The 24,540-nt window shown below is 40.0% G+C and overlaps 1 protein-coding gene across 1 annotated transcript in view; it reads left to right on the forward strand.

Annotated features, from left to right (window-relative positions):
• LOC118816096 (leucine-rich repeat-containing protein 52) overlaps positions 1-24,236 on the forward strand; it is a 36,183-nt gene extending 11,947 nt beyond the window's left edge. The window contains exon 2 of the mRNA XM_036582605.1: positions 23,917-24,236. Within this exon, the coding sequence (XP_036438498.1) occupies positions 23,917-24,236 (320 nt within the window). The remainder of the gene's footprint in view (positions 1-23,916) is intronic.
• Positions 24,237-24,540: the final 304 nt, after the last annotated feature.

The raw sequence follows: 24,540 nt of genomic DNA on the forward strand, positions 1-24,540 counted from the left end.
ATCAGACAAGAAGTTATGATTGTGCAAAACTATTTCATTCATTTTTGCCATTTTTTTACATCAAAATAAATAATACAGTTGGACAGTTAAACGTGCACACTCAAACTTGTCAGTATTTCTTATGTAACTGTGTAATTGTGCTGTTACATTTTATAATATAGCCATGATAACAACTCTAGACTTCTATGGGCTAAAGGCCCAACAAAGCACTAAACCTATTTCTGTTGGTCCACTGAAAATGTTCACATTGCTGAGGCTCCCAACTGGTATATATATATATATATATATATATATATATATATATATATATATATATATATATATATATATGTTGATATATTTATATATGATATGTGATATTATACTCTCCATAGTAGTGTACAGCATAGCATCCAGTATATGACAAAAGCCAGGCACCATACCGGGCAGAGCTGCAACTAGACTTCGAACATCAGAAGCTGAGCCAATCAGACCTCTCCAGACCCAACCCATTTTTCTTAGCTCTTAGAGGATATGACAGCTTATGTCCTCTATGAAGACAATTCGCCTTATGTATTCTGAGCATTTAATGCAAATGCTAATATAAGCTCAGTTTCCAACATTGATTCCACATGACAGAATTGATTTCATGTCACATACAGTACACCAACAGCTCTCCATCTCACAAAAAGTAGTGGACAAACTGTTATTTTGCGATGTTTAGACTAGAAGCAGAGAGTCTATGCTCAATATCTGCCTTGTCTAGACCATTTATATCCATTACTAAAGTGCCTCTCCTTGTGCCCTGTACAGAATATGAAGCACTCAATGTAGACTGATGTGCAGAGACAGTGGTCTGGTCATATCATGACCTGTAGGTCATCTGAGTGTGGGCGGCAGTGTTTGGTGACCTGCAGGTCGTCTATGTGTGGAGGCCTGTGTCTTGTGACCTGTAGGTCAGCTGTGGAGCTAACACTCATTCAGTGCTTTCATTTCTGCAGTTGTGCTGTCTTTCTATATCCGACAAGCAGCAGAGAGTAGAGAAAGCAGTGAATGTTATGTGTGTGTGCACTGAAAAAGGGATGCGTTGAGTTAAGGGTGGGTGATATGGCAAAAATATAATATCACAATAACTGAAGGCTTCTAATTATATGCAGAGTCTGAACACCCATCAAATTACACGTTGTGTTGATTTTTCAAAGTTAAAATAAGTAAAAAAAATAGCATATTTTTGTGTGGAATTTCTATTTATTTGCAGAGTTTAGCAGATTGGAAAAGAGAAAAAATGTGCCATAATATTTGCACAGGCCACATTTTATGTGTTTTGTTAGATATGTTAGATTCAGCAAATAAACAGTTGTTGTGCATTAGAATGTGCAGAATTGTGTTCTCTCTGGAGGATGCGTACATATTGTTACTTAGGCCTTGTTCAGACAGTCAACTCAAATCCGATTTTTTGGCACTTCTGATTTGAGCAGGACAGATTTTCTGCAGTCTGAACAGCAAAAAGCCACGTTAAAGCTGATTTTTTCCCAATTGGATTCAAGCCACATTTGTAGGTAGTTTCAACTCTGATACAAATTAATTTTTCTGGATGTGTGGCTCAGTTCGACCAGTCAGGTCAGATTTCATGTGGTTTTTTCATCATCCGGGGTGTGACCGTTCATGTCAGAATGATTTGTTCACTTGTAACTTGAATTCTGAACACTGGGTCTAAAACGTCAGATACAAGAAACAAATCAGATTTATTCAAATGGAGATAAATGGGGGTTAACGCCAGACCAAGTCAAAAACCAGAATAGCCAGACAAAATACACAGGCATAGGCAGAAGCGTAGTCGAAAAAACAGGCGAGGGTCGTAACCAGAGAAAACACATACATGAAAACAACAAAGCCAAAACAGCAGCGAGAATCGTAAACGGGAAAAAACAAGCGAGGTCAAAACACGGAACAGCAATCAGAAAAACAAACGGCTTGGTATGCACTGACTAAGCAAGGGCAATACTTCGCAAAGACAAGGTTCAAACAGACAGGGATATATACAGAGCAAAACAGATGGTGATGATTAGTATTCAGGTGACTGTGATCTGCTGGGTGGTTTGTGATTGGCTGAAAGAGTCTCGTGACTGACAGAAGGATTCTGGGAAGTGGAACCCTTGATGGTATGAGAGTCCGAATGAGAACCAGGAAGTGTGATATGAACAAACCCTTAGAACATCAACATAACATGTCATTTGACCAGGGTGCCCAAACTTTTGCATACGACAGAATAGTACATTAACGTGGAAATTAATTGGATCATTTTTCTCAGTGTGAGTATATATGCATGCATGCCTGAGCGTGTGTGTGCGTATCTGTTGTGTGTGTGAGGCAGAACTGGCGATAGAATCAGCTTGTTGTGTGAAACGTTGAGTGCTGTGCCCTCCAGCAAAGATTTGTTTGAAAGAAGACAGAGAGGAAAACAGTATTATACTCAATACAGTGAAGTTACTCTCTCTCTAACTCTCCCTCACTTGCTTTCTCTCCATGACATTTGACCTTACTCTCAGCTTCTCTCTGCGTTTCTGCACGTGTAGCTTCTCCCTCTATGGAGTGGCCAGTGGTTTGGTTTGAGTGTCCATAAGCTGGACAAGGGGTGCGTGTGCTGTCCAGCTCACAGCTCCTAGGCATGGAGCCAAAGAGGGGGTGGACATTGGGCCACAGTTGTTGCATATTCATGAAGAGAGAGAGAGAGAGAGAGAGAGAGAGAGAGAGAGAGAGAGAGAGAGAGAGAGAGAGAGCATGTGCAGTGTGTCAAAGTCAAACATCCCGGGAGTTTGTAATTGGATGAAGAAAGGATGAAGGCGAAGGAAAGCAAAAATCTAGCAAGCTGTTTTCCAGGAAAGCTCTGTACGAGATGCTGACATAAATGCTAACCTGAGCAACTGTTTAACATTTCCACTGGCAGTTGATCATTTCTGACCCTTTGACCATTTTCGCTAAGCCTTTACAGTAACTGTCCTTTTGCTACACGTCTGATTTATTTTACATTATTTTAAAATGTTATTAAAATGTTAATTATTTATTCATGTACTGAATTACAATTGTTCCATAATTATTTATATGTAATAACATACTTAATTATATAGTTATATAATTAACTGCAGTTGCATTTAGTTTACACCCTGTACAGACCGGTCTGGGTCAGAGTTCAGAGTTTTTTCATTTGTGTTAATGTCAATAAATGGCATCATGTCAAAAATTTAAATGCCACTTTTTTCTTTCCACAAAACAAGACTGTATGTTGGCACCGATACTGGCACCTAAATATAGTATTAGTATCGGCAGCTGACAATACAGATATCATGAAGCAATCAGATATCACTGAATCAAGCAATACGTCTGCACTGTGCAATTATTTCACATTTGAGACAAGTAGTAGTAAAAAGTGCTCATTATAAAATCCATACCACCAGTATTTTGAGGGAGGCACTGTTAGTAGCTGATATAGTGGTTGAAACACATCCAGGCCACAAATAAATGCAGAGAACTCAGCATATGAAAAGTGATGGAAACATTATTCTCTTCAGCTGAATAGCTGAGGCAGTTATTCCTTAATCCCCTATCCCTCATCTCCCATGTAGTCAATTACAGTCTGAGTTAATGACAGTCCAGGTTGTTATCGAGGAACATTAGAGAGTTATATATGAAAGGAACAGTGGGTCTCCTGGCTTAACAATAGCCTTTAGTCTGGGGTTAGCCTTTAACCTAGCAGCCCACTAGACGCACTTCTGTGTCCTCTAGCCCCGCTTGTGGTGCGGCCTCCTGTTGTCAAGTGCATCAGACCACGGCGTGGTGTGGTAGTTTGATGCTCGCATCAAGAGAATCCACAGCTCAACAGCTGCTAGTGGTAGCGTGAATGACTATAATATTTACTAGACTCCAGCAGTGTCTGACACAGATGTAAGCACGAGTTATAGTTAATTTCTTATTTATACAAAAATATATTTTCTTGTTATATAATATTCAGAACATTACTTTTACAAAAATAAAATATTTTAAAAACTGGAATGGTATCAGTATCAGCTCCAATGGGGTACGTAAGTTAGATAGAGCTGGTAGTGGTAGAGGTATTTTGTATTGGCACATACTTGAGGATGAGGTATCAGTATTGGTACTGGAAGGGAAAATCAATACATCCCAACAAGTGGTATCAAGTGGTATCAATACATCCCAACACACAACAATAACTTATCCTTCAATTCAAATCATAGTAAAATATTGCCCCAAATATGATATTGAATGTTTATAATCCATACTTTTAACATTTTTCAATGAACCCGTGTCAATGAGCTGTGATCAAGAAATAATTAATATCAAATTACACAATGCCTTTGTTATTGTCAGGGATAACTATGACTTCTAATGGTAAAACCTAATTGAGTTTATTTCTACTTAGCAGTCATTCCTAACTCACAGGTGTCAGAGGTGTTGTGATGTATTTGCTAATGACCTCATCGTAATCCAGAACAGCTCGTACCCTGCAGATCCAGATGAAGGTCGATTGCAATCGACACAGTAATAACCTCAGTTGTCATTGACGGGGAATGTTAAATGTGCGCTGTTTGGTTGGTGTGGAAAAAGCACTGTAACAAGAAAGTCTTTTACTCTGTGACAGTCCTCTGATTGCCACAAGGTCTTTCTGCTTTTCCCTATTTACTTGCAAGTCAACACTCAGTAGAGTATTACTCCCCCCATCTGCTCAGACAACCTCGAGATGGAATTTTCTCTTTGGAGTGGGCCCAACAGTGGGCAGTAGTCGTGGCAGTTCATTATTTAGTGGGCGCTGGACGTGCGAGAGGGGAGGAGAAGCCTGAGCAAGGTCACTTTGTCACAGGCCATTTGAATAGAACAATGCCCTGCTTTTCTAACAGTGGTGTGCATGACACCATGAGCACACAGCCAGTGACTTAGCACAAGCCAACATTATAGCATATAGCATACTAGCACATATCACAGCCCAGGGCTAAAAATGCTATGACATTATACATTTTATAACTTTAAGTAGAAAAAATATTTTAGTTATATAAATAGATTGGTAAAAAAATCTAATTCACAGAATTTTCACTCTACTCCAAATGTCATTTGGCAAAGACGTGTTTGGTGTTTTTGTGTCTGAAGACATTTGGTGTCTGAGGTTTGCTTCTTGCAATGCAGAGTTTCTTCTAGATATATTAACCATTTGTGGTACTTCTATAGTCCAGCTCAACATTTCCACTTTGTAAAAACCTGTATTTAACTCTTTTTCACCATTGCAATAATGCTAATTTCTATTAGTGCCCTTAAGGGATTTATAGTATTAGCGTCAAGCCAACGACGGTGCTAGCAACTGTACACATACTTTTGGAGCTTGTAACATGGTCAGTTTAAGTTTAAAACCGCTTGCAGCTAAGATATTTTTTAGGTTATAAAAAAAATTTGTAACAAAATTTTTTCATGTTCTGTTCATGTAGGTCAGGGGTCGGCAAAACATGCGCCTCTTTTGCTGCCCTCTTTTGGCTCCACAGCAGAATTAGATTCTTAGGTTAAAAATAAAATAATCCTCCTTTCCAGTAACATGAAGCTTTGCTGAGCCATCGTACATACAGTTCTAACAGTGAATGGTCTTAAACGCTGCTAATTCACCCTTTAACCCTGAAGACTGGCGCACAGCCATACATCAATCTTGCCTAGTAACTAATGCAATGGCAAAGAAGAGAAAGATTTAAGACGAACTCTGATAATTTAGAAATGAACGGACAGACCTATGTGTATTTATAATCACTCCAGCTGGTTTAAGCTGCAACGAGAAACTGTCAAACACTAAAAAATCGCAAAGCTGATATCAGCTTCTTATTCATCAGGTTCTTGTTCGAATTTTCTTAATCCACCTGAAATTGTGCAGCAGTTAAATTCTGGCCCCTCGGCACCATTTAAGGTGGAACTGGAAATTTTTAAAAAGAAGCTGGAGAATGAGAAGATGACTTCAGCCTCATAATGACTTGAACGTTGAGAGACATTTTACAAGAAACAATTCTACTCTTGTGGACAAGTATCCTGTCGGAGATGTGAGAAAAGCAGGTAAAGCTTAAAGCAGAGCAAAGTAAGTCTGCGTTTTCATTTATATTTTTAGCCTGCTTGGATATTAGCACATGCTGAGACATATTTACAGCCAAGATGGTAAAACGTTACTTCTATAAAATAGACATAAAATGTTGTGGCTCCAAAGGTGGATTGATTATTAAGACAAACTGGCTCTTCTGAACAGTTAGGTTGCTGACCCCCGATGTGGGTGATAAAATGTGTGATGCTGATGTGACTGATGGTTCTGTTAACTTGCTATAAGTTAGCATTTACCCCATGGTAACCATCAACATTTTAAACATTTAAGTGCTTTTTTGTTTCATTGCTGTTGTTATTGATAGCTATTGATTTTTTAGCCCTCGCCTCTAGTAGTGGGTGTTATGGCCAAAAGTTTATATCATGGTATAATTTCAATTTCTGATGGTTTTGGTGTATAATCACTATATCATGCTTATATTTTTTCAAAGAAAAACATTTTAGATGCACAAGTAAACCTATTTTTGTAGGATAACTGTGGCTTACTATCCTGGAATGTCCCTTCAGTTTTTAATAAAAATGTAACCACTAAAGTAAATCTGAAGTATTTTTATTGTGCAAAATAATAAAAACAAAATGGAACAATATATAGATATAGATATTGCTTTCTACCACTAGCGCCGCAGGCCTGTCAGAATAGGTGTTAAATATTTAACATCATAATTTCTACAAGGCACATCTGATTTAGGAGCTTTTGTTCAGCTTTTCCGTTCCACCTTAAATGGAGCAGCGGTTACATTTCAGCATCTGCTCAAGTGCCTGGATGCAACTGCTGCACCAATATCTCTGACTGGCGGTCACTGCTGGAATTTGTAATTTGGTCCATGGCCCCAAGACCACTGACTCCCCTTAAGCAGCGGATCAAGTCAGGCAGCTTCTCAGGTGGTTCGAGAGGAAGCGCAACAACTGGTCTGGTGTCCACATTAAGCTAAGACTAACTCCAAAACAACTGGCTATTGCTTTATGTCCGCTGCCTTGAGAACAAAGTGGACTTTACGTTAACCCTGTTCAGACTACACCACCACCTGCTCTATCTGACTGTATCCATGACATAAAGTCATGGATGAGTTTGAACTTCTTAAAACTGAATGCTAGCAAAACTGAGTTGCTTTTAATTGGCTCAAAGTCACTGACATCTAGCTCATCTGTCTTTGGCATCAATATCGATGGGACTCTAGTAACACCTTCTCCCCACGTCCGCAACCTCTGAGTTATTTTTGACCCTACACTCTCTTTTAACATCCACATCAATTAAAACAGCATTTTTCCCTCTTCGCAATATTTCTCGCCTCCGACCATTTCTCAGCCAAGCCGATGTAGAAACACTTGTGCATGCATTAGTGTCATCACAGCTAGACAACTGCAATGTTCTTTTTTCTGGCCTCCCTGTCAAACCCTCCCTAGGTTACAGTATGTTCAAAATGCCGCTGCTAGGATCGTCACCTTTTCTAAAAAGAAGGAACACATCACCCCTGTTCTTCAGAGTCTTCACTGGTTGCCCATTACATTCTGTATTCAGTACGAAGTTCTCCTTATAACGTATAAAGCTCTGCACAGTCTGGCTCCTCAATACTTGGCAGAGCTTCTTCATCTATATGCCCCATCCCGTACCTTGAGATCACAAAATCTAGGCCTACTTCATGTTCCTAGATTTAAATTGGCTTCTATGGGTGGTCGATACTCTACTACTCAGCCTACTATTAGGACCAGTCATCTGGTCTTAATACCAAATGATTGGTATTAGGACAATTCAGTCGTCACTGGTCATATAACTACATTAGCCTCATGGCTCCAGTGCGAAACTACAACCTTTGGATACCAAACATGCTAATTGGCTGCATTTTTTTTTTTTCAAAACTATTTCTAGAAGTGTTTGTTATTACTCTAAAACGGTGATCTCAAATCGGTCCTCAGGTCCCCAAGGTGGTCCATATTTTTTGCTCTGTCCCACTCATATCACAAAAGAAACAGAAATAATGTAGACTGTCTGAGGGGCTCTGAGGACCAGTTTTAGAACCTCTGCTCTCAAAGTCTGAATATTTTGACCAGCCTACTGGAAAGAGACCTTAGCAAAACAACTGACCTTTGTTAAAATGTGTGTGTCAATATGGCTGTGATGCATGTAATAGCAAAAGCAGATCACATTGCATTTCTAAATGGCATAATGAAGAATATCTTGAAGCTCAGCAGTGGATTGTGGAGGGTAAGACACTGCACAGGGGAGGTTCGCGTGTTGAGCTGAGCTCAGTATAAAACAGCTTTGTGCAGTAATTCTCACTGCGCTGCTATCCGTCTCCCCGTACGACCTCATTGATATGCAGAGAGGGCGAGCGGGGAAAGTCTTCTACCTCCTACCTCTTCATCTTCTTAAAGATTAACATATGCAATTACATAATTAGCGGGGTTAAAAATAGTAGTGTTTACCGGCGGCTGCTGGTAGTCCCACTCCGCTGCGTTTGAACTCAGCCCTTGAGGGTTAACTGCTGAAGCCAAGGCAATGCAAGCGAAAGAGACAAACAGTGCATCAGGGAGGGGGTGGCTGTATGTGTGTGTGTTTTATGGGGCAAGTACTAAGTGGTTGTGTTTACGAAAAAAAAAAAATGGACAGGATGTCATATAACGAAAATGTATGTAAGTGAGATTTAACTGTGCTTTCATATAGACACATAAATGTAATATCATGTGTGTGTACTATGTTTTGGGTAATGTGCCAAGCCTACATAAAAAGGTATGTCCAAAAGTATCCAGACAACTCATCTAATTAGTGAATTTAGCTACTTTTCAGGTGCACACATTGCTGACACAGGTATTCAATTATGCACCCCGCTTGTATAATCTTGATAGAAAAGGATTGCTAATAGAATAGGATGCTCGGGAGAAGATGATGAACTTAAGCACATGAACCCAATGCCAAATAGAGGCAAGAGGGGTATAAAGGCCTCCAGCACTGGTCTGGGGAGCAGTGGAACTGTGTTCTCTGGAGTGATAGAGCTCCATCCAGTACACTTTAGATGAGTTGGGTTTGTGATCCAGAACTGATCGTCCAGCATCAGTACATGACCTCACTAATGCTCCTGTAGCTGAATGCAGTCAAATCCTCACAGCAATGGTCAAACATCTCATGTAAATTCTTCCCAGAAGAGTAGAGGCTGTTACTACAGCAAAGAAAGATAAACATCCTGTAAATACCTTTGATTTCAGAAAAAAACACAGGTGTCTACAAACTTTTGGACATACTGGGCTAGTTTCTAGGATAAGGATTAAGCTTAAACGGGTTATAGTTCAGCTTGGTGGCATAGCATTTCTGTCATTATGCAGCAATGCTGAACAAGGATCGCAACAGTTTTATTAGGTTGAGTGGAATTTTTGCTAAGGTCTGTCCAACCTGGCAACAGTTGCTTAGAAAGAATGCATTCACAGCCTGAGCATGGATAGGCCAATTACAGTAAGTACTCACAAGTACAGTAATGCAAGTGTGCTTGTGTGTGATGTGTGAACATATGTGTGTGTTTATCCAAATTGTACTCAGTAGCGTGAAGTGTGTAGTTCAGGGTGAGCACACACACCGAGTAAGGGTTTTGGATTTTCTCTCTAAGAGGATTTAGTCATAAAAGTCACCAGGGTGCTCACACTTGTGAATCATGAGAGATTCCTGTAGTTTTCCTGCAGCTAAATTAAAGAAGCGTTGGCCTGTATGTGCGTTGGATGCTCCTTGTTGGTTTCCGTTTACATGCATTCTAGGTGGATGCAGCATATAGGGGGGAGCGGGGCACAAACTAACGTGGAGTAAAATGTAACATAGACTTTTAATGTAGCTAAACAGGTCTAAGTAGAACATTTTTCTGGTCATCTTCTTGTATTCCCATAGCAACAACATCTGTGAATTTTTACAGCAATTGGATAGATACTTCTCAAGATTGACCCTTAAGACTGTTTTTAAACCATGAAAGTAACTTTTTTTTTTTTGAGTGACGAGATAAGTGGTGTAACTGTACTGTCTTAAAGTAAACTCTCTTTTTTCCTAACATCCTAAGAAGCTTTAGCAGCGTTAAATCACATCTGCTCCTCACAACTCCAGCGCTGTTACAGTGCTCAAACAGTCATATTTAGTATTCGTGCATTCCCAAGAAGTGGGTTCATGCAACTTACAGCCCTGATTTAAACAAAAGTAAACTGATGATGCTGAATGAGTGGCCTTGGAGAGCGGGAGAATGCTAGCTTCCTAGGCTAGCTGTTTTTAGAGGCTGGCTAACTTGGAGCAGCGCTCTGTCACTCGCATAGCATGGCGAATTGATGATACTGTAGATCAAACAAGACACAAAAGCACCAATTTCAGTTTAAACATACCTAAAAGGAGGCTCTGTTTGTCTGGTGTTAGAGAATCACACTGCAGTTAAAGCTTTTAAACAGCGAGCGTCAGATATATTGCGGTTCTTCCATCCCTCACACTACTGTGATAGAGTAGAGAAATCCAAATGTCTACTAGCTGGTGTTTGAATGGGAAGCTCTTAGATTTTCTCTCTAAGAGAATTTAGTCATAAAAGTCACCAGGGTGCTCACACTTGTGATTCAGCTTGTTTTTTGTTTTTTTTTTTACCAAATTTTGACATCTTCACTGCGTAGCTGTTAGTTTTGAAATTCATGCCTATCAAGTGCAGGTGATGAATTGACAGTGTTGCACCCAACAGCGCTGTTTAAACACGAAAGTCATAAATAAACTGAGCTGGGGGACCTGCAACTGGCTGCACCACACTGCATGGTCCAATCATACCACCTCCACTGGCTGCACCACTGGTTACTGTTAACTAACTCTTTTGGCTGGATTTAAGGTGGTGGCCAGTGCCCCTCTGAAACCTAATTGGCCATCCCTGATGGGACTCTGATGGGATTTCTGCCATGTCATTGGCTTCCACCTCGCTGTGTGGCAGGTGCTTGCGCTATTAAGATGAGAGTGTTTTTGCAATTAGTGACCACTGAAACATCTGTTCAACCTCTCTCCACTCACCCTCACCCCACCCCTCCCTCAGCACTTGTATACCAACCTCTCTTCACCCCTCCCCCCCCATTCATATTGCCACCCTGCCAAAACTCCCTGCCACCCCTGCTTACATTTTCTAGATCTGCCACTGACTGGTCTAAATTCTATATTCTCTCTAACAGGACTGTGTTCAGCCCTCATTAAAGTAGTTTAACCAGTTCAGCAAAAAACTATCAACAAATGATCAGTGCTGAATGAGAGCAGAACTTTCAGTTTTTGCTCCTCTGCAGTTTTAAATGTTGGCCAAGCCACTTAATCACACAGAATATTATGTAATATACATTTATTATATACATTTATAAGTCCAAAAATCCAATTGTATTTGTATTAAATATTAAATAATATTTTATATATTAAAATATATATTTATATACTAAAAGTGTTGGTTTTATATTAAACTGATATGTGAGTTGATGTGGAAACAGATCAGATTTGAATATAAGAAAGAGAAAACTTTTACAGTTGTTACTGAGGAAGTCACAAACTGCCATATACAAGGTAGAGTTTAAATGACGGCGTCTGTTATGAGCTTTAAACAAGACATGAAATGTCAAGCTTTAATTGTCTTTAATCTAGAATATCCAAGAAATGTTAATGTGAATTGATATTAGCTTAGCCATAACAAATTAGAATGCCTTATGTGCGCTAGCAAAAGTAGCATTACTACAGAGGTGTGTTTTTCCCTCTTTTTTTCTCGAAGTTTGATCTTTATGGCCCAAACTGAAAGCCTAGCTCTATTAGTCATGCGTGCCTTTGGCAGTATTCTAATTGTTGGCTATGAGTTTCGAAAGGAGTGAAAACAGAAAACATTGAATCCTGTAAAAGGTGCAGTGCACAGTTCCTTAGGTAAACTCTGAGGTGCATGCTGGGGTGACTGCAGTTTCGCTACGCTAACAGGGTGCCGTGTTCATTAGCAGGGGTGATGGAGCAGTCAGTCCACTGCACACTCAGCAGTATTGATGCAGCCTTAGGCTACTCCCCTGTATGTGTGTGCCTGTATAGTCGTTGATGATAACACTGCAGCTAACCGAATCAGCCTGTACGTATTCACTCTGGGGGTTCACAGAGTCCAGGCTGAATGGGGAGAAACTCTTGTTTTTTCGTTTAGGGCATTTTAGCCCAAAGTTATTCACTGTTTTTGCTTGCACAGGGTTTTTTTTCCTGACTCTACTGCACATAAGAGTAGTTTGATTTGTAAAGGCAGTATATTGTTCACACTGATAAAAAATAGGCCACAAAGCTTTGCACGTATGATTATATTCCCTGATGTATGGTTTAGGCTGGTGAAAATGTCTGTTTAAATGAAAGCATGATTCAGTATTGCCCCACAGTGCTATCACACTTGCTGGTTATTGATACCATTTCTCTCTGTCAAGAGGAGATCCGCAGGCCAGCGCATGTGGGATTATATAAATCTCATGCAGTGTCAGATAAAAACTTGTTTCTCTTTACAGCCTTTACACAAAAACCTGAGGTTAATCACAAGCTGGAAACCCTTCGATTGGGCTTTGGTCCTTTTTTTAAATAAAAGAGTTTGATGTAGTATGTAAACACTAACAGAGTTATGCCGAGTAGGTTTATGGTAACCAAACAGCACCTCTTTCGAGTTAGCCTTTTTTGTGATATCACAAAAGGCATTTACATATATCTACTTATTCAGGATAAATAAGTTTATCCCCACCTATTTACATTTAAGTTTGGAGTGTTTCAGCCCAGACTGCTTTAGAATGAGGCTTAACATTACATTTATTCATATATATATATATATATATATATATATCGCTGTTGTCGGAAGAAAACCTCATATCTCCAAAATGGTAACTTTACAGGAGAAGGAAAAAACCTACTTTACTTAAAATAACTTAAATTTTTATTTAAGTTATTTTGGGCCGTTTCTTTTAGTCCATTCATCACAAAATATACATACAATGTAAAGAGCAACAGGTATTTTCAAATTATGTCCAAATCTGAAAAACATCAAAAATGGAGATACAAGGTTTTCTTCTGACAACAGTGATATATATATATATATATATATATATATATATATATATATATATATTTCAAAGGCACAGTAACAAAAACAGCCTGAGACCTGACATAAAAAGGTTGGAAATGATCGTGTACAAATGATTTAGGACTATTTTTGGTGCATAAACTGATACGAACATCACAAGTGTATCCCAGGGGGAAAATAAACAGAAACGTGTAAGAAAAAGACACTTTAAAAGAGATATTTGGAATATAAAAGCTTGCACACGATCCAAAGATCCACTTTCAAGACACAATGAGAATAAAACTATTGAGGAACTGTGGAAACACTTCATATGCAGTGTAATGAGGGCTGATTGAGGGCCATGCTGCCAGACTTTCATTACTCTAATAGTAAAGAAGGCAGAGAGAAAGAAGAAAGTGAGGGAAATGTGTCAGAAGTGATACAGCGCTGAGCTTTCCTCAGACAGCGAGCCATCTGTGGACCGTGTGCTGTGTTGGCAGAGCAAACGGATAACAGTAGACTCATTTGTCCTGTTTTTTTTTGATGTGACACTGTGTGTGTGTGTGTGTTGTGTGTGTGAGACACACAGACACAACTCTATCTAGAACATTAAGAACATCAACCATTCACACAACAGGACTAGCTTTACATTTACTGACTCTCACTTAAAAAGCATGGTGAATGTTTACATTGTATACTGTAATGGGTTTGGTCCTGTGTTGTTCTTGTTGTTGTTGTTGTTGTTGTAGAGCCAACGTTCTTATTATGGAGCTAAGTTCTGATCTGCTAGTTATAATTCCACACCTAACACTTGTTATGGATGAAAAACATGGGCACGAGTGATGTAGGATCAATGTACTGTTGACTTGCACATCAAAGAAATAGTTGAAGTTTCAGCTGCTGGTTGTTGATAATGCACTGCAAAAAATCGCAACAAGCCAGAAAATCTTGAAAATAAACAATAGATCTCGCTTTCTTGTTTACAATTTGGTTTATTTGTATGTAATTAGCTAACTTTTAGAAACTCTGCCTATAATTATCCTTCACTTCTAAAAAATGGTTCTTCAAGGTTTCTTTAGTAAAGTCAGTGGTTCTGTACAGAAGCATGCTGAAATGGTTCTTTGCATGGTGAAAGCTTCTTCAGATTGATGGAGAATGTGTTGTATATGGTTCTATACAGAACTTTTTTGAAAGCGGGATGTCAAGCTTGTGAAAAATAGAAGAACCCATTTTGTGGCTCTATTGAACCCTTTTCAAAAAGGGTCTATATAATACCATATACAACACACTTTCCATTAATCTGAAGAATTAATGGAAAGTGCAAAGAATCATTTAAGCATGCAAGTGGTTCTTTGAGTGTTCATATGGTGTTCTATATAGAACCATTGTTTTTAATAAAGAGCCCTTGGAAAGCTGAGTGTATTTAGACAATTTAGCTAATTATACAGGCTTCTTAAAATGAAATAAGAAACGTTTTTGAGAGAACTAAAAAGCTTTCAAGCTCTCCACCATAAAAGAATAATTCTCAAGACAACTTTACTTTATTTAAATTATTTAATTGGAGAGAAGTGTGGCTTTATAATCTTAAAAAAAACTTTTCAAGGTCTAGTCTAGTCTGTTCATTGTCCATTGTCCATTGGGGTTGTTAACGTTGCATTTTAATCTGACGCATTCGGGATGTTAAAAAAGCCGTTTTTGAGTTTGGACCCCAGACTGCGTTTGAGATAGAAGAGGGAAACTCTGAGAAACTTGGCCATTTGTTGTGGGTGGCTTTGCTGTGTTTAACTCTTGTGTGGTGTTGGGGTCTGTGGGACCCATTTTCAATGGTTACCAAAAGGAAAAATATGTGGTTTATTATCATTTCAACCTCAGATTCCTTGTCCTTTGCTCATTTTCAGTTAAGAACATATAAAATAACTCATTTTCCGAAGTGAATTTATGAGGTGTAGAATGTGGAAGAGGAGGAGTTTCCCGCATGGTCCTTCTCCCAAACTTTAGTTATTTTAGAACTCTGTTTTATTATCAAATGTGTAGCTTATTTAACCTTTAATGCCTCATTTTGAGAAGTATTTTCGGGTATTTATCTTGTTTTATATATCTAACAGTGTTGATTTAAGACTGTTTTAAAGACACTTTTGTTTATTTAAAAGCAAAATTTCTCTAGTATTGAGCTCGAAGCTTGTTCATACTTTCGCATCTCAGGAAAGTTTGTACCAAATGAAGTTCAAAGAAAATGCTTAAAAGAAGAGTCAAATGTTCTTCCTCGTTTTAGATTATTATTATGATATCAGATCAAACTAGTGTTACTTAAACCTAGCCACAGCGACTTAAACCAGTATTTACTGATTTTAAGATATACAGGCTCATTTACAGCAGAATATTTTTTTTCTTATTTTAATTCTCACTATTATGAAACTATGTAAGTTACGTAGACATAATGTTTTTATTTTTTTAAACTGTTTTGAAATTGTTACCAAATATACATCCCTAGGTGTCCAAATATGCATTATTATTTGAATATATTTGTATTTTTTGTAACATAAAGAACAATTGTGTGTGTATGTGTGTGTGTGTGTGTGTGTGTGTGTGTGTGTATGTGTGTGTGTGTGTGTGTGTGTGTGTGTGTGTGTGTGTGTGTCTGTGTGTGTGTATGTGTGTGTGTGTGTGTGTGTGTAGAGAGAGAGGAAAAGGGTCAGGGTGCTGGTACACTGATAGTTCTCTCACATGGTGTCCCGGCTCCTGTTCGCAGCTCAGTTGGCCAGGGCAGTGCCCAGGTCAGCTGGCTGGTCATTTCAAGGTGGAATACTTCACAGGAGTGTTGGCACTGGTGTTAGCTTTAGCGTTAGCCTCCCCGGAAGCGACCCCACTCTGTGAGTTCCCAATTACAGCAGCTGACAGCTGCTAAAACTCCCAAGCAGGGTGTCGCGCTAAAATAGGTTCCCCTTCGATCCAGGTTTATGTTTGCATCAAGGCTTGGTTTGCTGGGTGTTGCAGTAAAACGGTTCCCCTCTGTGTCTGGGTTTCATGTGATGCGCCATCACGTTTTTGCCGGCTTATCAGTTTTGGCTCCAAGGCCTTGATGGGGTGTCTCACCAGAACGGCGTCCCTCCTCGTCCAATTTAAGCCTCTGCACTGCTGACTCCTCAGCAAAGTCACATTTTGTCACCTTGTGAATTTTTGATGTCAGTAGAAAAACGCTTGTGTTTCATCAGCACTTTCGGCCATTTAGTTTTCTTACTATATAATGTTCTGAACTTTTCAGAGGCCTTTATAGAGACTTAAATAGTACTGGCAGATAATATTGTAAGTGGGACTGTGCTGCAGGAGCCAGAGCATATGTTTAATTTGGAGTTTTTCCTGCATTACATTACGGCTGCATTATTCAACATCACAGTGTAAGAGTTGGGTTTATTTTGTGATGAAATGTGTCCACACAGGCTGGTAGATGGTGTGCGGGTTGTTGATTTGATCAGTGGTGGTGTGTGCGTGCGTGTCCACAGAGGGAGTGATGCAGATGAAGCACTTCAGGCTCGTTGAATTCTGCATTAGTGTGTGTAGTACCCTGAAAAGCACTTTACATCTCACCTCGATTTCACATCCGCACACACACACACACAAGCGTACTTGCCTGCCAACCCTGTTCATTTATTCCCTCAGATGTTCACTTTAATCTCAAACTTAAACATGTCTGTTTTGGAATGTTTGCATGCATTATAAGTGAGAGGGTCCGTTCCGCACTGCAAACGTGAACGTAGTTGTTGTTTTTGAATTAGATATTGTGTGAGAAAGGAAGAGTGGCTCAGGAATCTTATTTTATACAGAAGTGCAATATTTTGTAAGCAGGCAGCCTCTCTACATGATCCCTTGTGAAACTTTTATGATGCCTTGTGCATTATGCACATGGTCTAATGATAGATGGCATTGTTGGAGAATGAGATCTGGTTTGATGGTGTGCGTTTGTGTGTGTGTATATGTATGTGTGTGTGTATATGTATGTGTGTGTGTGTGTGCACCATCAAACCAGGTGACAAAATATGACTTTTCTGTCTACATGACGTAAAAAGCAAAAAAAAACATTAAACACAAGATATAAAAGATTCAGACAATCTGTAGTTCCTTTACCATGGATAAATAAACCTTTTCACCTTTTTAGCTTAAACTCAACAGTTAGTGGGTGCAGTTGTGAAAGAATCTGTGATTGCTTAGCCTGTGACTGGTTAGCCTTTGATTGATTAAGAGTAATGAGATTAAGTGACCCTTATTAGTCCCACAACGGGAAAATCCACAGTGCCCGGGGAGCAGTTAGGGGTTAGGTGCCTTGCTCAAGGGCACTTCAGTCATGTACTGTCGGCTCAGGTCATTGACCCGGCGATTTTCTGGTCACAAGGCTGGTTCCCTAACCTCCAGCCCACGACTGCCAAAGGGCAAAGCCTCCCCTTCATTGAATCGAACCCCGGTCTTCTGCGTGACAGGCGGAGATACTGTCCTCTATACTAATGAGCATGACACTGGGTAGCCTGTGATCAGTTTATCTATGATTGGTTTGCCTGTGATTGGTTTATATGTGATTGGTTAGCCTGTGACTGGTTAGTCTATGACTGATTTATCTATGATTGGTAAGCCTGTGATCAGTTTATCTATGATGTGGTAGCCTGTGATTGGTTTATCTATGATTGGTTAACCTATGATCGGTTTATCTATGTTTGGGTAGCCTGTGACTGGTTAGCCTGTGATCGGTTTATGTATGATTGGGTAGCCTGTGATTAGTTTATCTATGTTTGGGTAGCCTGTGACTGTTTTATCTATGATTGGGTAGTCTGTGATCGGTTTATGTATGATTGGGTAGCCTGTGATTAGTTTATTTATGTTTGGGTAGCCTGTGATTGTTTTATCTATGATTGGGTAGTCTGTGATTGGTTTAACTATATTTGGCTATTCTGTGATTGGTTAGTCTGTGATTGGTGTCTCTATGATTGATCAGCCTGTGAGCCCATAATTGGTCTGTGATTTGTTTATCTATGATTTTTTGGACTAGGTAGCTATTTTGACATAATTTGAAAACAGTTAAGCTACAGAAAAGACTGTGTTGGAGGAGGCAAGGAGGAACCCCCCCCCCATATACAGGTATATGCTGTGGAGGCCGCAACTGGCTCTGGTTTCGGGAAAGGAGCTTCAGGGGCACCGTATGCAGAGCTACGCCATGCGCCTCACCCCTTTTGCCAAAGGAATGTTAAATTGTGTTATTCAATGTTGCTAATGTCGTTGCTCTCCGGTGTAAGGTGTGAGTGTGTGTTGCATGTGTGTTATTATGCCAGGGTGTGGGTTTAGTTAGAGGGGTTATGTGTCTATCATGAAGCAGAGTTGCGTGGCTAAAAGTGACCTTCCCTGCTAACGAGCTGTTGTGTATGTGCCTTTTTCGGCTGGTGTTAACAAAGAGCACTTCTCGTAGCAGAAATCATGCCCTCTCCTGTGTCTTCCTCTCTGCCAAGATGCTACAATATATTCTGTCCATTTAATGAGAACTACCAGCCATAATAATGTACATAACAGCAGTAAAGGCCACCTCCACACCAGATGGCTATTAGATAGAATTTGCAACACTAATTGTGAAGTTACACCTCTTTTTGGGTTAATGCAAGTGTAATAGTGAGATGACCTTGGCCAGGAGCTTTGCTCTGGAGCTGCTGGTTGCTGTTTGGTTGTTTGATGGTGAGAGCTCAGTGAAATCTCAGTCCACATTAAGGGCATCTAATGAAGAGAGTCCACTCTGTTTGTGTGTTTGCATGTGAGTGTGTGCGTCACAGATGGTGACAGTGCCGACACAAGGGACATCGACATGCGCTAATGTGCCCTTGAGATGAAAGAGATGGGGAGGGGACAGAGAGCAAGAGAGAGAAAGAAAAGAATAGAGAAAGAGAATGAGTGTGAGGAAGAAAGGGAGGAAGAGAGAGAGTGAGAGTGAGAGAAAGAGAGAGAGAGGGCAGTAGAAAGAAAGGGAGGTAGAGAGAGACAATCAGACAGACATACAGACATAGCACACACAGAGAGAGAGAGAGAGAACATGTGTCCTCCGGTGTCCCTTGTCTGGAATATTCTATAAGGTCAGTCACTAGGTCAGTCTGATTCATGCACCACATCACTTCATGAGTGCTATTATCACAAGCAAATACTTAACCAAGTACTTATCTATTAGGAATGGAAATATTGATCAGCTACAGATCAGAATCAGACAATTTACATTGTACATATGTGATCATCAAGAAAAGCTGGTGAACCTCCATCCGTCCAATAAATGAGAGCTGATCAGTGATACAAAATATATGAGACAAATTTTGCAGAATCTACTGCCTGTCATATTACTTTATTTGACTGTAACATTTATTTCATTTCATGAACAAGACAACAGGTAAGTCTCCTGTTGGCCTACTTAAAGGGCAATTCAAATTGAATTTCAAATTTGTAAAGAAAGTCATTCAGAGTGGTTTGATGTGAAATTGTAGAGAAACTTTCTGACTCTGATTGGTTTATAGTAGTGGTGATAGGAACCAGGGATCGGTGAACCTACCTGTGTCTTTTTAGCTTTTATGTGTAATGTTGTTAATGATAAAATAGTGATATAAAAATTAAATTCTCTGTTAAATTAAACTGTGAGGTAAGTACAGTATTTCTTGTTTTTTTGGGAGGTTTTTTATTAAAAAATAATTGAAGACTAATATTGATTGTCATCTTAATTTAATAAATGTTAGACTGCATCTCCCTTCCAAATCAGATCCGTATCTGCTCACGGAATCAGTCCAACCCTGTTCACCAACAGGGTTGGACTGTCTACCATCCCTTACAAGCCCATGGTCCAGTCATGTACCATCAGGCCCGCTGCCTCCACACAGATCCAGCCCTGAAGCCAGCCCGATATAGCTTGATCGTGTGTAGCTTTATAGTCTGATGCCTTGCCCGTGTGGAATGTGCATCCAAATCATTGCACTGATACTGGCATAAAGCAAGCGGAGCAGTCACAAAAGGCTGAAGCAATGGCTTTCAACTTCATTATTTGGAAAGCCGTGGGCTCAAACCTTTGGCATGCTATGCTATAAATACATGCTGTACCAAGTACCCTGAAAGCATGGCTTGGTCTCTAGGAGTGAGTGGCTTACTACAACAGACAATGAACCAACCTAGCTCTGTTACATGAGATGAAAGCTGGTTCAGACAAAGTATTGCCCAATTATACTGCTTTACATAATATCATTAACCAACCGTCACAGTTGTCATCAGTATAACAAAAGTAACAGAAGTATGTGGTCATTTTATATTAACTTTCACTCATAGCACATTAAAACAAGGGTATCCAAAGGTATCCTATATATAGTTTTTGACATAAATTGAAAATACCTGTTGGCCTACATTGTGTGTAAATTTCATTATGAATGGACCAAAAGAAACAGCTCAAAATTACTGGGAAAAAACTCTGGTTCCATTGACTTACATTAAAGTAAAGTAGTTTTTTTCCAGGACCAGGCTTGGACACCCCTGTATTATAGCAATGATTTTTACTATAGATCAGGGGTGTCGAACTCCACCACTCAAAGGACCCTATTAAAAAACCTCAGCAAATCTGTGGGCCAGTTGTGTTTTTATTTCATTTTTACTTAATATTTTGCCACGACCCGGACAGGCCATTGTTTATTCAAAACAGGCCGAATAAGACTGTGTCACGGGTCTGACTTGGCACACAGGCCTTGCATTTGACACATGAGCTCTAGATATTAGGTAGCTTTGGCTATAAGAGCTAGCTTACCATTAGGGCTAACAAAATGATGGTCTGTATAGTAACAGCTAACACTAATGTTAATGCCAACCAACGTTAGCTAAGACACCCCATTCCATTATTCGTCTGGTAATTCAACTAGTTAGCGCTGATGAAATGGAGTATCGTCTTATTAAATAACTAAAAATTAACATCTAAATAGCAGTTTAAGTAACACTTACTTTTAATCTGTTTCTGCTTGATATCAAACAGTTTTTCCCTCTTTTTCACTGTATTGGTCCACCTTTTTCACTGTAGTAGCTTTTAGACAGTAATGGTGTGTGCTTTCTCTGAGCTCGCTACTCCTAGTGTAACCATGGAAATTGATGCAGGCCAGTGTTCTATATGTCAGTGGTGTAGGTTACTTCAGTGGGTTTTAGTCCATAAACATATTATAATTTTATTTCTCTCATTCAGATTAAAACAGCTCAGCAGCTGTAGACCTTCAGCATTCATGAAGCATTCATGCCTATACTTCCAGAGTCTATGAGGTTCTGTTTTCACCCAATCCACTTCTAAAGATGTAATAACAAAGTTTTGCTTTGCTGTAGTGGAGGCTATTCTCACTTGCTCACTTTAGCATTTGTCTTCAATCCTACTGCATATTTTTCATGTTTCTCTGCTTTGTGGAGAGGATCTGGTCTCATGATAGGGTTTAGAGAACAGTCTTGCTGCTCTAGCTGGTCGTAATTGCTCTCTGGCCGGAGGAGTAAAGTAAGCAAGGCACTAATCATCATTATGACTCGCATAATGTAGCTTTGCTATTTTGGCTGTTTGGGAACGAGATTAATCATCCCTGATCCGCTTCCTTTAGTGACCAGTCCGCAGAAGAAAAACAAAAACAGTGATCCTAATCTGTCACTGGGTAAGCTTCTTGGTGTACCAATGTGGCTGGATAAGCAGGTTTTTGTATAAACAGCCCCTAAGTTAGGTAAACAATCCACAGGGTAAAAGTCAGACGCTTGATGTTAGGTTGATCTCATCATTTCTATTGTGTTCTAGGCCGGTGGGTATCATATATCATAGATAGACCCACCGGTTTAATATGAGGAGATCAATCTAACGTTAAGTGCCATGTGTTTGGGTGGCTTCTGACTTTTGAGTCACCCTGTATGAACAGATTTAGAGGACATAATTGGTATGCTTTCAATTCTAATTCCCTCCTTCTTACTGTCTTGTGCAAACAGGAAACAATGAGAATATAAATATCAGACTAATTACGCATCAGATTTGCGTCAGTAGCAGACCACATTTGGCCTCAGACATGACTCCCATATAACAGTCTTACCTCAGCCTAGAGGCCAGCCAAGCTGTGTGACCCATAGATTATTCATCACCTGCCTCTCTCTCTATCTCTCTCTCCCTCTCCCTCTCTCTTTTTTCCCTTCAGTTTTTTTCCTACTTTATTGGAAAATGAGCACCATTTTATTAACACCATTTATTATAGTAATGCATCAAGGAGGGGGTCCTTTCCCTGCTAGAGCAGACCATCAATTAATGTCTATGAGGTAGAGAGAAAAAGGAAAAAGAAGAGAAGAGATGAAGAGATGCCTCTGGATTTCTGTGTGTTTTGAGGAAGGACATGTGTAATAAGAGACTGCTGGTAGTGGATCTGAGAGAGATCAGAGACAAACTGGAGTCTCTGTGTGTGTTGGTGTGTGTGTATGTGAGAGAGAGATCTTTCTGTCAGTGATCTGTAGAGCTGACAGGCTGCTGCTTTGCTGGGCTCAGCCTCTGAGATGAGGATGATGGTCACTGACCTGTATCTTCCTCTGGGGCGGGGCCACCGGGCTTTAGACTCAGTGTGTGTGTATACATGTGTGTATGGGCAGTTGGGTGTGTGGGTGGGAGGTTATGGAGATGAACAAAAGAGAGAAATGGAGAACTAAAAAAGAGACAGTGAGAAATGTATTAAGAGACCAACCAATATCCCCTACATTCTGTTAATACAGTAGCAAAATCAATAGTTTCTGGCAGGAGAAGAGCAACCACTTTTTCATTCATGCATACAAACTCATACAGATCAAAACGAATAGTGTATACGGTGTATAGTTGTATTCTTGACTACTTGTCTGATAAGCACTGGTCAAGAAAGTACTCTACTAAAGCAAAAGTGTGGTCAAAAAAATTTTGTAACTGAAGGATAAGCGGTTTAGCTGATGTGTGTGAGCATACAATTTCCCCAATTTTTACCCTAATTGCAGCTAATCAGTCAAAACATGCTGGATATCTGATGTTTGCTTCTTTAATTTTGCACTGGAGTGGCTAATGTATGAGACTAAAGTAGCTAACAAGTAATGAAAGCTTATATCCATTAGTTAGCACAGAGCAAACTGCATGGCTAAATCATCACACACTTACCTCAGACAGTGCTGGTTACACTTGCTTGTAAGGTTTCTTACATACTGTTATCTATAAAAAATGGACAAAAGTACTGGCAAAATTACCTAAAATAACCACAGCTGTTTCCAGTGGGAGCGTATCTGTGTTCCCAGGGGATGTTTTTGGGGTTCTATGTTCCAGGGCCCTGTGTTCACAGGGTTCTAGGTTCCAGGGCCCTACGTTCCCACGGTCCTGTGTTCAGCTCAGATATACCGCAATGTGATAAATTAAGGGAAACTATGAAAGGTCCTTCCTAAGGTCATGGTTAACGTCATGGTCAAAGGTCATACATGGAACAAGGAGTTTCTTGTTCACTGAAATGTTCAGTCAGAGTGTGTTTTAACAAGTACATAGCTAACTGGTGACCTTCAGACACCAAATATGTCTTGGCTCATTGACATTTAGGGCAAGAAAAAGTGTTTAAATTCGATATTTCGCTGAACGACCTCTAAGCACAACAGTGTCACAATCATTGATCCAAAACAACATCAGCATATTAAAACTATAGTCAAACCATTCAGGGTAAAACTAAAGAACCTTTGCTTTGTTCCCTCCCCGCCTTGCTCCTTTCTCTTCTAGATGAGGGTCAGACGGTGTGCCAGGGTCCAGCAGAAATGCGAGGTCGACGCCTGTCCGAGGTGGGCATGCAGCTGCGCTCCGAGTGCCACCAGGGCCTGGGCTACTGGGACTACCTGTTCTTCATCGCCATCGGCTTCGTCATCTTCTCGGCCGGCACTGTCTCGGCCTGGGTGATGGGCGTGCTCATGGTGCTTTACGAGCGCTACAGCAAAAGGAAGAGCGAGGAGCTGGACAGCGACGACGAGGAGGACGGTGCCGCCCGAGGTGGCACAAGTAACCATGGCAATGGGGACCTGAGCAAGCCCGGCATGCAGGTGTGACCGAGGGAAGGAGGGACAACCGTGACGACCGTAACCCCAATGGTGAATGCCAGGAAGAGCGATGATTGACAAGGGAGATATTAACCAATGAGGGGAGAAATTAGCAACCTATGTGCAGAGGATGCTGGGATTTGGAGTTTTGATGATAAAGTGGATTTAAGTGCACTTTAAGAAGGATGTGTCAGTGTAGTGCCTCTGAAGAAGAAAAAGAAGTGTGTGTAAGAGAGAGCGGGAGATATTATTGGTATGAAGGTAATGGAGCGCTGCCCTCCATTGCTGATTAAAGAATGAATGTTCCTTTCCA

The sequence above is a fragment of the Colossoma macropomum genome, unplaced genomic scaffold, assembly GCF_904425465.1.
Source record: "Colossoma macropomum unplaced genomic scaffold, Colossoma_macropomum, whole genome shotgun sequence".
NCBI classification, from domain to species: domain Eukaryota; kingdom Metazoa; phylum Chordata; class Actinopteri; order Characiformes; family Serrasalmidae; genus Colossoma; species Colossoma macropomum.